The 15,361-nt window shown below is 32.2% G+C and overlaps 1 protein-coding gene across 7 annotated transcripts in view; it reads left to right on the top strand.

The window, feature by feature from the left end:
- Positions 1 to 15,361, top strand: part of PPP1R12A (protein phosphatase 1 regulatory subunit 12A) — a 129,318-nt gene that overhangs the window by 68,311 nt on the left and 45,646 nt on the right. For all 7 annotated transcript variants that reach the window (XM_064491559.1, XM_010975105.3, XM_064491560.1 and 4 more), the window contains exons 4-8: positions 781 to 940; positions 4,727 to 4,871; positions 10,668 to 10,742; positions 11,336 to 11,424; positions 11,578 to 11,735. In XM_064491559.1, coding sequence (XP_064347629.1) covers positions 781 to 940; positions 4,727 to 4,871; positions 10,668 to 10,742; positions 11,336 to 11,424; positions 11,578 to 11,735 — 627 coding nt within the window. The remainder of the gene's footprint in view (positions 1 to 780; positions 941 to 4,726; positions 4,872 to 10,667; positions 10,743 to 11,335; positions 11,425 to 11,577; positions 11,736 to 15,361) is intronic.

Below are 15,361 nucleotides of genomic sequence, written 5' to 3'. Positions count from 1 at the left end.
TGTGCTGTGTGCTATTATTAAATAGCCAGCAATTGAAGCTGTAAGATAACAGGAGATCACTCAGGAATTTCAGGATTATTTTTTCTGTTTTAATTTTTTTCTCAGGATGTTGAGCTCCTTGAACGCCCTGTTTCTTTTTGAATTCTCCCCACTCTTATCACCTCAACCTAGCACAGTGCTTAATGCTTTTAAATGAATAAACATCTACATAACAATCATAAAACTGATACTGATGGTATGAACAGTGTACTGTGTTGGAAAAGGAAAGAAGCTTTGGTAGAAAAATGATCTGTTTTAAGTAAGGTCTGTAACATTTTAGATGAAGACAGAACCTCCAAGTTGAAGTGTTCAATAAATATTTGTACCTTCTAGGTTAAAGTTCAGAGAACTGGTGAACACAGTGGATAGAAATTTGAGACTTAACTACATATGATTGTTTTTTTAAAAAAAGAAGCAAACTTTTTTTTTTTAGACTAAAGGATAATATACCTTGGGAAATATTCAAATTTTTAAAAACAGAATAAGAAAAAAGGTAAAAAGAAAGCCAAAATAATATTTATTGTGGGACAAAAATTAAATAGTCAGAGAATGCTAGTAAAATACCTACAGTATTCCCACAGTTCTTTATTTAAGCAGCTTGTTCCAAGCAGCCGATTTTTCAAAAATAAAATTTTGCTTTTAACTTTCATTTAAACTTGAAATGTTTGGGGTAGTTTTATTTCCAAACAGAAACACTTTCTATAGAGAAAAAAATTAAAACAATTATTTTTATTTTATCAGGGGTCGATATAGAAGCAGCTCGAAAGGAAGAAGAACGGATAATGCTTAGAGATGCAAGACAGTGGCTAAACAGTGGTCATATAAATGATGTCCGGCATGCGAAATCTGGAGGTACAGCACTCCACGTTGCAGCTGCTAAAGGCTATACAGAAGTTTTAAAGTAAGTATGGTTTCTCACAGTAACTTTTCTGCTTTGATTTCTTCATTTCATTGCTCCTTTCCTTAAGATACCTGCAAACATTTTGAAATAGCTTATGAAAGTTAATTCATGTCTGTTTACCAGGAGAAAGAGAACTATCTTGAATATTATTGCTTTGTTTCTGAAGTTCTTTCTTTCACTCTCAAGTTTTGATTATTCTACTGTTACTGTCTTCCATTGCAATTTTCCGATACATTAAATTTAAGTGTCAGACAACTATTTTATGTTACCTTCTGGCCTAGTAAATTATTAGTCATTTTGAGGTTCCCACATGGGTTAGCTCTGGTTACTGAGACTGAGAACAATGTTGTATTTAAACATATCATCAAATTCTGAGAACTTGATTCCTACTGACTATTTATTTAATGTAGTTTATCTAAAATTTTTTTAGGTTTTCAGTACATGAACACTGGAATTCATAGTGCTGTTGGCATAATATTAAATATCAAAGCATAAGCACCTTAGACTACTATATAGGGCTATATACTGATCGGCAAATGTCCTTAGAACAAGGCTCCCTTGTGTCACATTAAATTTCTGTTTTGGTTTTTACTTATGAAATGCAATGCAAAGGTGTTGGCAACTATATGAAAACATGATTCAGTGCATAACTTTTGTTACGTGTGTATGAATTCAGGTAAGACTGGCCCTCAGCAAAATCTCCTGCACCCTTTATGTAGCTTTTGTTCCACTTGGCCTTCTAATGTCAGTCTGTTCTTATTCTCTCTCCTCAGCAAAAAACAGTGAATAAGTTTAAGTGTGTCAGTTATTCCAAGTTTCCTCTTCTTTCAAACCCTACTCACTTTAATAACTTAAGCCTTCTCCTAAAATAGTACAGTTAGCTTTTAATTAGTTTCCTTGTCCCCCATCTGTTTCTCTCTAATTAAAAACTTTTCAAACTTTGAATCCATTAGCGGGTCATGAATGAACTGAGTTGCCAACAGCATTTTTTAAAAAAAAGAATTGAAAATATCAAGGAATATTGCATATGGTAAAGGTAAATATTGTTTCTTAAAACTCTTGTTTTTATAAACATTTATTAAGAGTATTGGATTGCACTATAAAATAAATTTCTAGGCTGCTTCAAAATAGTCTTTGTAATTCAGTTGTCCAGGCTCTTAAAATCCTTTATTAAGATTCTCAGTGGGAATTGGGATTAAATTTTAAACTCCTCATTTTAGCACTTAAGACCATTAGTCATCTGGCCACTGGTTCTTCTTTCAAGCTAAGCTGCTACCATTACTTTTCAGGTATGAATGATCCCAGCTTTGTATAACTACTTGAATTTCTGTCAGATGCCTTTGTGCCTCCTCCTGTTTCTGTCTAGATACTTTCATTCACCATCTCTTCAACTTGGAGACTTCTTTCGATCCTTTGACTTGGTTCAAGGCTCTTAAGCCTATGGGGAAAAAAATGCTCAATCTCATTCATAACAAGTGCACATAAAGCTAAAATGAATTACCACTTTTCATTTATCATATTGGCAAAGATCAAAATGTTTGCACACTATTGACAACAAGGTTAGGAAAGGCACTCTCTTACTTTACTGGTGGAAGTGTAATTGACTGTTAAGCAAATTTTATCAAAGAAACAGTTTTTGGCTTAGCAGCACTACCTCTAGGAATTTTTTTTTTTTACAGATAGTCTTAGTCACGTAGGAAATAAGGTATGTGCTAGCAGCATTGTTTATAATAGGAGTAGGAAATCGTTGAATAAATTATGATACATCCTTTCACTGGAATACTCTAGCAATTAAAACACTACATATAGATATGGAAAGAGCACTAGATGTATTATTAAGTATCAAACAAATGAAGGACAGAAGTATGCCTCATTTGTGCTAATTTTTTAAAAATTTAAATTGTATTTGCTTATATATACATAAAATCTCTCTGTAAGGATCTAACCAGAAGTAACTATGGGGAGGAGAAAGTGGTTGGCTTAAGTCAGCAGTGGGAGTGACTTCCTTATATAACCACTTATTCTTTTTTATTTTTGAAACTTGAGAATATATTACTTAGGAAAGAAAACATGAAATCACAATAAATAGAAGAGATCTGTTTCAAATATAACCTTCTCCCCACTTACACCCTCCCCACCAGATACACACGACCCCTTTCAGTTGATTTTTATGCTTTTCAGCAGTAGTCCCATTGCATCGTCATCACAGAACCTCTCTGAGGGTTGGTTGTTTCACTTGACTTCTGTCCTCTGTTAGAAGTTTTCTTGAATATAATAAGTACTGTCTTATTTTTTTGGGTATCCTTGCATGGCCTGGCATATAGAGAGCCTTAGATTTGTGGGGAGGGTGGAATTACGTCTACCTTTCTCTCCATACAGACCCCCAAGTACTTAACAATTTTTTATCACTTAAGATATTTAACATTATTATAGTTCATATTTCCTAATGAGGGTATGTTTTTATTACCTTATGATCCAGTATTATTTCTGTCTCCATTAATAAAGTACCTTGTAATGTATATGTTATTGGCCATTTTTTTTTTAACTTAAATCTCTGGACTTCAGCCTGTTCTTTTGATTGGTGGCTCTTGAATATTGGTCTCCAGGCAGGTGATAGGCAGTGATATGAGATCACATGGGGGATTTATTAAAAATACAAATTGATAGGACGCATTTCCCAGTATGCTGATTAATTCAGTGGGACTGAGGTGGAGATGAGGATTTTTTTTTTTTAGCAAGTTCTTCAGATGGTTCCACTTGGAGCTTGAATTAGAAGCATCTCCTTTGGATATTGTTAGGAAATAGGGGATCAATTCTTGAAACATAAATAAATGGTTATATATTAGGTACCACTACACCTCCTATAGGTAAAAAGAAGCCCTTCTCAAGGTCGACATCTTGGAAAGTAAAGTAAAGGTCAACCAGATTTGAGTTACAAAGTATTTAGTGTTCACCTTTGTGTGTGGGGCTGTGCTATATACAATTTATAGACCCTTTCTTTGCTCTCTGTGAGCTTAATTTGTAAATAAAATAAAGGTCAATGTCAGTATACAGTTAGAAGGGAATACTAATATTTATGCAGTTCTTTGCATTGTATTAAAATATATTCCTGTTTTCTGGCTTTATTGATGATTAGAATATTTGCTTTCTATTGCTGCAAAAAAAGTAGATCTGACCCTTTGGAATATTTGTTTTGCTTTGTTATGTTCCTAACAGTCAGATTGTCATTTTCCTATGAACATTTCCCATGGTATATCATAAAGGTTCATGAAGGCATTCAGAAACAGTTCCTTAACTACAAGGCAACAAAAATACTACAAATAAGTTTGTTTGATCCCAGTGTATTTTTAGAACACATTCAGCCTGAGATGATGTATCATATGGACTCCTGAAGACATTCCCTACAATTAAAAAAAAAATCAGCTTAGCATACAAATTGATCCAATAGTTTTGAAAAATTACAGTCTTGTGAAAGTTTCAATCAGAAGCATATTAACAAGATTTAAGCAATGTCATGCCAAACTGTAAGGCTCAGTCATTAGGAATTACTTAAAACTGAATGCATTATTATGGAAGTAACTCAAGATCCTCTGTGCTAGTGTTTTCTGAGAATTATTATTATTTTTTTTTTTTTGCCCTAGTTAATCCATTAAGGGGAGGAGGGATTTTGAACTATGAAAATAAATATATTGTTAATTTTTGTTAACTCGCATGGTGTAAAGCTGTTAATTATATTCACTCACCTCTAGATTTTAATAATTATCTAATTCACTATAATTTCTTTAGACTTTTAATACAGGCAGGATATGATGTTAATATTAAAGATTATGATGGCTGGACACCTCTTCATGCTGCAGCTCATTGGGGTAAAGAAGAAGCATGTCGAATTTTAGTGGACAATCTGTGTGATATGGAGATGGTCAACAAAGTGGTAGGCCTTTTAAATGTATTTTTATTTTAGAAATGTAGTTTTAATCTAAAAAAAGTTATAAGAATATAAATTACATGATTGTATTCAGTTTTGTTAACTGTACAAAACAACGTTTTGTCAATCATTTATTCATTTTTATAAGTATGACTTTTTCAGCTACTTATGAGGTGATTTGACCCTGTTCTGCAAAGAAAAGAAGCATTACCCCTTCAGTAATCATATTACCATACATGTAGAGTAGATTTGGGTGTTTCCATTGATACTGTATTCTTAGAAAGTCATAAATTAAGAAAATTTTGCATTTCTATGTGAATGTTTTCTCTCATCATATTTATTATGAGTTGGCACACATATAGAAGTCTGTTTCTCTTTCTCTTTAGCTGATAGTCTTATTAGCTTGCTTATAGTAGTTTTTTAAGTGACCTGGATAGTGGGGGGTCTTACAACAGGTGAGAATAGTAAAAACCATCAAGTTTTATGCCAGATAGGATCATTGAGATTCAGCATCTAGACTCATAGTTTTGCAGATGAGAAGACAGTTTAGAGAGGTAACTTACTTAATATCACCCAGTAGTTGGGTAGAGGGAAGGAGGGAGCGAATATCATTTAAGTGTTTTTTGCAAAATCATGAACAGATTCAGGTTATCACATTTTTTATTAGATTTTTCTTCTCTGCTCCCTTTCGTGTACCATTGGTTAGTTACCAGTGTCACCAATATTCCTTAGTTCCCTCTCACTCCATGTTGGTAGATGATCAGAATCACCTACCAACAGTGTCAGAGCTCAAAACATGTCTCCTCTAGTGAGCTTAATTACCCTTAACTCCTACAAATAGCCCTTATATATTGCATTTCATAGTATAATATAGTAGATTACTTAGCAAAGGTTCCTAAAATGTTCTCATCTTTATTCAGATGAGGCCATCTAATTCCCTTATACTCATTAATGTGGGTACTGGTGCTGGTTAATCTGGTGACTGCAGTTTCTAATTGGGAATCTCCAAAGGGAAGAGAGCAATTATGATTTACCATATGCCCAAGGTTTGCTCAAGGGTAAGTGGCTGGAGTTTGAGGGTAGTGGTATAAATTCATATCCTAGTTGCTGACATAAAGAGATAAAGAAGCCCTCTGAATTACTTTCCTCTTTCTGGGTATTTTATGTATGTATTTATAAATGTATTTTATATAAGAAATGTACAGGCAAGAAAAATCATAGGAAGTCAAGATGAAATATTTGAGAATGGTCCATCTGTAAGTATAGGTTTGCTCTTATTTTAACAGTATTCTGTTTTTAATCAGCATTAAAAGACAAATAAGTATACTATTTAAGTTTATGTAAAAACCCAGCTAATTTTAGCTTAATTCGTCATCCCTCTCTTTCCACGTAGAAATTCTCTTAGCAGTTGGGATTTTTCTGAAGAAATTAGTGGATACCTGTTACTTTCTGGTCTCTGTTCTACATTCCTGTCTCTCTCCCAAATAGTGCCCCTTAAAGGCCACTTGTCCATTGACGTGGGCAGAGTTGATTGGTTCATTCAGTGATAGTGGTCTCCAGATAAGGAGAAGAGAGAAGCTTATTAATTGAAATGGTTTTCCATAGAGATTATGTTACTTCCTAATGTAAGCATGTTACATTATGCTAGTGAAATGTACAAAATATATAGTATGTATGAGAAATTTATTTTCCATCTCTTCTATTATTATCTGATTCTTATGCCATACAATTTATCATAGTTTTGCTTTAAGAGAAAGACTGCTTATAAATTCCTTTTGCTTTATCTCCTTTAGTTCTTATATTATTATAGTAGTAGTTCCTTGTATTGCCCTAAATTTTGATATCTTATCCCCTCATTTCAGTATTTCAGTGAGTGTTTCTAATTGTGCCTCATGTTACAGTTTTCAACTTTTAACAACCATATGCAGTTGTTAGCTGAGTTTTGCAGATTTGAGAATATGATTAGAAAAATAAAGTTGTTTTCCTAAAGCCCTAATAATTATTTCTTTTTATTCTGTAAATTCCACTGAAACCTTTTCTTTGTTTTTTAATTTCTTATGTGTTTTATTTTTTCAGATATTAACTCACAAGTTGTAAAAATATTATTTTTAAATTTTTATCAAAATACTGTTTTTCTTTTAAAAATATCAAGATATTAAGGATATCTTTTAATACTGAGGAGCTACATATGTGTATAGCATTCTTAAAGGCCGTTGTGTCATAAATAAACCCAAATACAAGGAAGGTTTTTTGTTTGTTGGTTTGGTTTGAGGTTTTTTGGTTTGTTTTTTTTTTTTTTGCTTTTGTTTTTTCTTGAGAACTGTATTCTATAGTAATGGAAGCTATTTTATAAGACTTTTTCCTTAATTTAAAAAATTTTAAATTTATGATTTTGCCTACGTGAGCTAGGCAATCTCAGTTTTCATTGGCAACATTTTAAAATTATATGGCATGCTTCATGTTCAATCAAAGCAAATTAATCTTACTTGTTTAAGCCTGCCTGTATGAATTTATCTTGTCATTTGATACCTTCTTCAGAACTTACACATTGAAAATTTTTCTAAATTTTTTTAAATACAAAGAAATATACTTAAGTCACCTCAGAACGTTTACATGAATTCTTTACTAATAGAAAATGTAAGTTGGGGAAATGTATAATATACAAAATAAAACCAATCATACTAGGGAAAACTTGAAAGTCTACATGAGTGGGGAAAATGTTTTGAAAGTAAATATTCAGAGAATTTGGTTTCATTTCTTTAACTTAATCGCAGACTAAAAATACATTTGCTATGATTTAATTCATTCTTATAAATTATGTGATACAAATTTTACATATTAGAATATTTGTTTTGCTTCCCTAATTTATTAAAAGAATTGTTTTACTGGAATGTACCCAAATATTGTCTCTTTTAAAATATGAATTAAAGTATTTCTCTAGTTGGAATTTCTCTTAACACAGCTATCAAGCTAAAAAGCTTGCTTGGTAGCTGTCATTATAAAGATTTAAATTAATAACAGAACTGCTTCTGCTATTGATGGACACAAAGGTTTTCCCCCTGATTCTGAGCTTATTCTTATTTTCTATAAGGACACTGGAACATTGGAGACCTAAATTCTACTCCCACTTTCCCTTCATTACCTGCATGACCTTAGGCAAAGACCATATACCCAAAGCCTGGGTTTCCTCGTATGTATTGTGTGAATCATAGTAATGTTTGTCCTGACTACCTGACTGGCTGTTGTGAAGGTGACGAGAGATCATACCTGCAAAAGCAATTCAGTTAGAATAAGTGAGGAAAAAAGAATGAAGAGACTATGAGGTTAGATGTAAACAGGGGCTCTAGTGTGGCTCTGGTAATTTATAGATACATTGAACTGATTTTTTTTAAGCAGCAATTTTTTAAAAGATAGTTTTCTTATTGATAGAGTTCTTAATTTTGCATACCTCCTTGAGCATTGTGTCCTCCTCATTTGTTTCCTGGTTGCTTTATGTGACTCTGCTTATGTGCCGTACTGTGTTTGTACCCCATTTAGTGAAGCATAGTTGCCCTATAGTAGTTAAGGATCAGGTAATGTTTATGACTTTACAATTGGTTGACTTTATAACTGTTGTGTAGATTATTTAAAGAATATGGTTAAGTTGCTGAGTTCACTTGATAGATACGCTTCTTTGAATTAGAAACTTTTCTCTGTTTATAACCTACATTTTACTCTAGTTTTTATTCTCTGTCAGCTGCTATTTACAAAGTAGACTCATTTATCAGGGGAGAAAGTGAAAAGAAAGGTTAGTAAGGTGGTCCAATTTCTTATCCTTATAAAGGAAAATTTCTTGGTTACTAAAAATAACCACTGCATTTAACTGCTGCTAAAATTTAATTACAAGTCAACAAAATTTTCAAGGTACAAAATTTCATTGATGAGAAGGATTGGCTAATGCTTAAAATAATGCTTAGAAAGAAGCCAGTGAGTTACTTCCACGTGATTTTGAACACAGTTTTCTTAACAAGTGTAGCATGTGTAGCATTATAGAGTAAATTATACAAAAAGGCTATGATATAGCAAGGATTAACATATATTGCTAATCTAAAGGGCACCTTCACATTTTGAGCCAGTTATTTTGTTTCAGAGCTATTTATTCCTCAGGAATGTAGTTCTTAGCATTTAATACTCAAGATTGAAATGGGAAAAAAGGTTTCTTAAAGCTAAAACTTTTTCTCTTGGACTGAGTAGAAAAGGCTAAGATTGCCTTTTAAATTCCTACTGGGAAGACTTTCTAACAAGAAAAAGCAGGTATAAAAGTGGTTTTGGATCTTACAAATTTTAAATACACACATTCTCCTATCTTGATAAAGTGACTTTTTATGTACTTTTGAGATATGTTTCACAGATCATAGCTTTTACTTCATAAACAGACAATGGAAAAACTAGCTCAGATTTGAGTAGCTTATATTTCATTTTATAGTGTTGGGAAGTGTAACTGCTTTCCAAGTAAATGTCAACATCCTGATGTTGGTATAGAATGGAGGTTTCTAGTTTTGTTTGGTTTTAAATGGAAGGATTTGTGTGATTTTGGAAGTCATTATCTACCCATCTGACTTTGTTGTGGATATTGGACTTCAGTTATGAAAGAAATTTGAGTTTCCTCTCAGAATATGTTTTCTAGTTGAAAAAAAGCTTAAATTTTTCTGAAAAGGGTCACATACTGGCAGACATATAAGGTAGAATATATTTTAAATAATGAACCTTTTGGCATTCTGGAAACTTGTACCAGTAAGGTTATTATAAGGACTAAGCAGGCAGCAGAAAAAAATACTATGTTTGGTCAGCAGCTCTCTGAAATTTTGTTTTCCACAATGAATAAAAATAGATTGACATGTTCATCTGGACTAATTTTTGAAACTAAGTCATACCTGTGGGTGACTGAACATGAAACAGTTTAGAAATACATATTTTTATTACTCTACTAAGAATTTAATTAATTTTATGGGGATAAAAAAGAAATAAGGCCTTTAAAGGTTAAACTTGGAGTTGCCACATGACCTAGTAATTCAACTCATAGCTATATACCCAAGAAAATTAAAATAGATGTTCACACAAAAACTTGTACACAAGTGTTCATAGCAGTATTATTGATTATATACTAAAAAAGCAGAAAACAAGATCAAATGTCCATCAGCTGATGAATAGATAAGCAAAATGTGGTATATCGTGTAACGGAATATTATTCAGTAATGAAAAAGAACAAAGTTGTGATACATGCTACATGAATGAACCTTGAAAAAAAACACACAGTGAAAGAAGCCAGTCACAAAGGACCATGTATTGTATGATTCCATTTATATGAAATGTCGAGAGTAGGAAAATGTGTAGTATCAGGAAGTAGGTTAGTGATCGCTTCAGACGGGGAGTGGGAGGGATAGCGCAAGTGGAGGGGGGACTGATAATAATGAGTGTCATTTCTTTTGGGGGTGATGAAAATGTTCTAAAATTGATTGTTTTAATGATTGTAAATCTCTGAAACATACTAAAAATCGTTGGATTGTATACTTTAAATGGGTGACTTCTGTGTGAATTATATCTCAGTAAAGGTGTTACCAAAAAAAGAGTAAGGGGAAATGTATCAGCTGCTCCTCTCTCATATGAATTTCTCATATATCTCCTTCAAATCATATGTACCATGTTTTATACCTACTATAAAAATGGTATCTAACTTCTTTTTGCCAGAATCATCAAAGGAATTTTATGATTTACTGATTTTTTTTTCTTTTATCATCACCAACTCCTTTGTTTCCTATTTAGGGCCAGACAGCCTTTGATGTAGCAGATGAAGATATTTTAGGATATTTAGAAGAGTTGCAAAAGAAACAAAATCTGGTATGTTTGCCATGACTGTCCAAAAATTGTCTATATTAGTGAATTCTCTTAATAGCTTTGAATCTCAGTTGAAAAAGTATTTTTGTCCTGTTTTGTAGTGGTAGTGTTTATTTAGCCTTTTGTGTTGTTTATCCCCATCTCTGTAGCCTCCCCTTCCCAAAATAAGTGCTTCTATAATGTGTATGTTCTCATTAATAACATTTTATAATCTTATAGGAAGGTTTGCTTAGAAGGTAGAGACTGTGAAGTCTCAGATTTCTAAAATAGCAGGCCCTAGATAAGTAAGGTGTTATGTAACTGGGAAATAGATTTTTAAGTAAAATATCATCAGGCATTCTAAGTGGTTAATGGACCCTGACTTACTCAGGGAACTGAAGTTGGAGGGATTTTAAAAAATCCAACTTAGTCCTTTATGGAACTTTTAAACTGTAGTCCTTTTTATTCTTTATCCAAACCTTTTTCTTTTCAGGTAAAACTTAAAATATTTTATTTGTTTTGTTTTCATTTAGTGTTTGAAAAATATTTTGTTACTATTTTAAATTCTGTATTTTACTCATTGTATTCTTATTTTCCTTTGCATAACTTTTATAAAGCTCCATAGTGAAAAACGGGAGAAGAAATCTCCACTAATTGAATCAACAGCCAATATGGACAATAATCAGTCACAGAAGACCTTTAAAAAGTAAGTAAAATATTAAAGTAGGTTTTGTTATTGTTATGAGTGAGTTGGCATGATAGCCATAGACATGATTATTAGATTTGAGGGATCTGGGAAAATTAATGTTTTTTGACTTTTTGTATTTATAATCATTTGAAGGCTTTGTTCCTTTCACAGCAAAGAAACATTGATTATCGAGCCTGAGAAAAATGCGTCCCGTATTGAATCTCTGGAACAAGAAAAGGTTGATGATGAAGAAGAAGGAAAGAAAGATGAATCTAGTTGCTCTAGTGAAGAAGATGAGGAAGATGACTCGGAATCAGAAGCTGAAACAGGTAAAATTTGAAGGATAAAAAGATTTGCATTGAATTTTGATGCAGTGAGATGAGGTCAGGTTTTAATTTTGAAACATTTCAGATTGATTTGCTACTTGTTAGGATACCTGTCAAGCCAGGAAACTGCCTTTCAGAGAGTGTTAGAAATGTAGGTATAGTTTGATTTTACTGTTCTTTAATTACCTGGAGGTTCTTGATCACCTCTGCATTTTGTTGACCTATATTTTTAGGTTTGAGGAAGGTGAAGAGGCTTCTAATATTCCTTTGGATGGTGCAGATAGGGTGTAAGTGAGCTCCCAGCAATTCAGGAATGCTCCTGCTACTTTCTGAGACCCCAGAATCCAGGAAGCTGGTTCCAGCAGCACCCCAAGTATTTCCAAAGTATGCTAAGGTTTTAGAAAGTTGGGGCTGAGTCAGGATTTTTTCCTGTAGCAACGTGGGGAAATTTACTTCATTTTGAGAAATTTTAGATACAGAAAAGTATAGTATAATGAACATTCATATTCCAACTACCAGGACTTAACAGCAATATTTGCTTTACATTTTTCTTTTAATAAAGCTGAAACATTACAGTGGTCTTCTTTAACCATCAGCCCTAGTCTACTTCTCTTTCCTTTCTTTCCAAAATCACTGTCGTGAGCTTTTTCTGAATCTTCTAGTCCATTTTTATACTCTTATCTTACATTCAGAAATAATAAACAATAATTATAAGGTTTTGTGTTTTTATTTTATACGTTAGGAGTTGTTATGCAACTTGCTTGCTTTCACTTAAGTTATATTTTTTAGATTTATTCATATCTATCTATATCTTTATGTATGTGACTTCTCCCTTTAGCTGCTGTATAGTATTCATTAAATACATTAATTTCCCTTTTGATAAAAATTTACCTTATTCCCAGTGTTTTGTTGCTGTAAATAATGCTACAGTGATCATTTTATAATTGCTTCCCTGTGTATATGTGCAAGATTCTCTGGTAAACTTAAAAATTGAATTATTGAGTCACATTTTCAATTTTCATAGATGCTGCCAAATTTCTTTTTAAAGTCCCTATCACAATTTACATTCTTTTCCTTGTTTTTAATCTGGGATATGGCTTCTTCATTTTTTCCTCTGGCTCACATGTTTTTATAGATTTTGTTTACCAGATTCCTTTTATTCTGTATCAGCTAATCACTCAAAACAAGAGATTCCATTGTGCTCTACACAAGAAATTGACACATTATAACCGACACATTGTAACTTCAATAAAATAAATAAAATAAAATAGGTTATCTGCAAATCTCGAATTTGCAATACTAACTAATATATAAAAAATAGATAACAGGTTTATACTGTATAGCATAGGGAATTATATTCAATATCTTGTAGTAACTTATGGTGAAAAAGAATATGAAAACGAATGTATATATATGTTCATGTATGCCTGAAGCATTATGCTGTACACCAGAAAGTGACACATTGTAAACTGACTGTATTTCAGTAAAGATAGATATATGCAAACAAAAAAAATTAAAGTAAAAAAACAAAAAAACAAAAAAACCCTACGAGATTCCCGTGTTGCCATCTTTGAATTGTATAACCTGACACTTTAACATACAAATTTATCAGAAAAAGTATTTCATTTCTATTAAGATTTTTATCAATAAAAAACTGTCATCATTATCAGGACCATGGTGGTCATTGATAAACAGAAATGGAGCCCTAATATTTCTTGAACTCTCCATATTTCCTCTAGACACAACAACAGTTTTGAATCAGTTTATTTTTACTCACTCTGCAAAATATTTTCTCTAAGAAGATGTGAGAAGCTAAAGATTACTAAATAAACATGTCAAGGAACGTACTGATAATTCTGTTTCCCATTGAAAACAAGATTTTGCTAAACAGGTAGAGGCTAGCTTTGTTGCCAGGTGATGTGTTATGGATTTCTTTATTTTCCTAAAACTTACTTATCCTACGAGTAAATTATTTTTCAATAATACATGAAGAGTTTTTGAGGTCTGTAAATGGCTGGATTCTAATCACTTAGTGATTTAATTTTTTATTTATTATTGCTGTCACATTGCTGGTCAGGTGAGTCAGCATATCTTTTGCCTTGATGAGACAGTAATATGGGTAAAATTGGAAGCTAGAGCAACAGGTGTTCATTGAATATTATAATTTATTTTTGTATCATGCTTATTAAAATATTTTTAATTAGAAAAGCAAATTGTATGAGAATCGGCATGTTTAGTGTTTTAAGAATTGATTCATGTAATTGTAAATATGGGTAAATTTTAATCTTAGATTTCTCTGTGAAATCAAGATAATAACACGTACTTTACATAGATACTATATAAGAATCAATTGCTTGGTAATATATGTTAGCTTTCATATAATAATTATATAAAGTTAAAGTCTTCTAATTTAAATATGATTAATATACAGGCTGACCTAATAGCAGTTCAGTTAAATTTACTCAGTTCATTTGCAAGATGAAGTGATATCATTAAAATTTAAATTAACTCAGATACTTTTGCAAGTATTTATTTTTATGTAGTTATTCTCCTCTTGTGAGACATGCCTTGACTCTCAGTCTCTAGTAAAATATATCATTACAAATCAAACTATATGCACGTGTGCACACAAAAGCCAGAACTAGCACCCAGATCTCCTAACTCATGTAGTAAAATTCAAGAACTTGAAGTCCAGATATCTCATAGAGATTTCTGAGATCTTATTCTCTGATTTTTTTCTTAATTTCTTAATTTAAAACGAAAAAGGACTTCAGATTTACGCCAGTCTTGTCACTAACTAGCAAGTCTCCTGACCCCTTTTGGTGAAAATTTCTTGCTTGTAAATTGTACTAGATGATCTGGAAAGTTCTTTAAACTCTTCTGTTCTATAAATATGAATATAGCTAATTACCATCAAATTATATTTCATTAGTTCCCAGTTTGGAGTTTAAGTGTACCAATCACTCTCTGCTCAGAGTCTCAGTGATCTAACTTTAAATGTTCCTCTGAAGCATTGTACTAAGTGAATTTTGTTCTTCCTGTTGCTAGTAGCCAGTTGTGCCAGGAAAATTTGACTGTCTCAAGAATTAATCCGTGTAGAGGCTATGTGGTTCCTTCTCTCTCACTCTTTCAATATCAAGACTTTATCATACTTTATTTGGCAAGCTTGAGAAAGTAGCCATTTCTCTGTAGAGCTACTGCTTGATTTGACTATTTCTCAACTGTTTCTTTTAGTAAGGTTATTTCCTTGGGAAACTATTTGTTGTTAAATAACCATTTGCTGAATTTCCTTTCATAAATTGTTTACTAGACCGTATTTAATCACTGTTCTTTTTTGTAAATCAGATGAAAATGAAAACTTAACCAAAAGTTTAATTTCCTTCCTAATGATTTATAAATTTGAGAGGTAGTTGAGGGAATGAGGAAAGGGAAACGTAGTTTTGCTTTTAGGTATTTTTTTTTCCTCTAGAGGATGAAGTTTTTATTCTTCATTGAAATCAAATGGTTAGAAGGACTTAATAGCTTGATAACGCTTACCTAAGTCGTATGATGGACACCTGGGGTTTGTTTCATTATTCTTAAACAAATCATAAATGTTTGCATACATACATACATATTCTTTGGTGTAT

This window comes from Camelus dromedarius, chromosome 11, assembly GCF_036321535.1.
Source record: "Camelus dromedarius isolate mCamDro1 chromosome 11, mCamDro1.pat, whole genome shotgun sequence".
Classification (NCBI taxonomy): domain Eukaryota; kingdom Metazoa; phylum Chordata; class Mammalia; order Artiodactyla; family Camelidae; genus Camelus; species Camelus dromedarius.
This window is presented reverse-complemented; position numbering and strand designations above follow the sequence as displayed.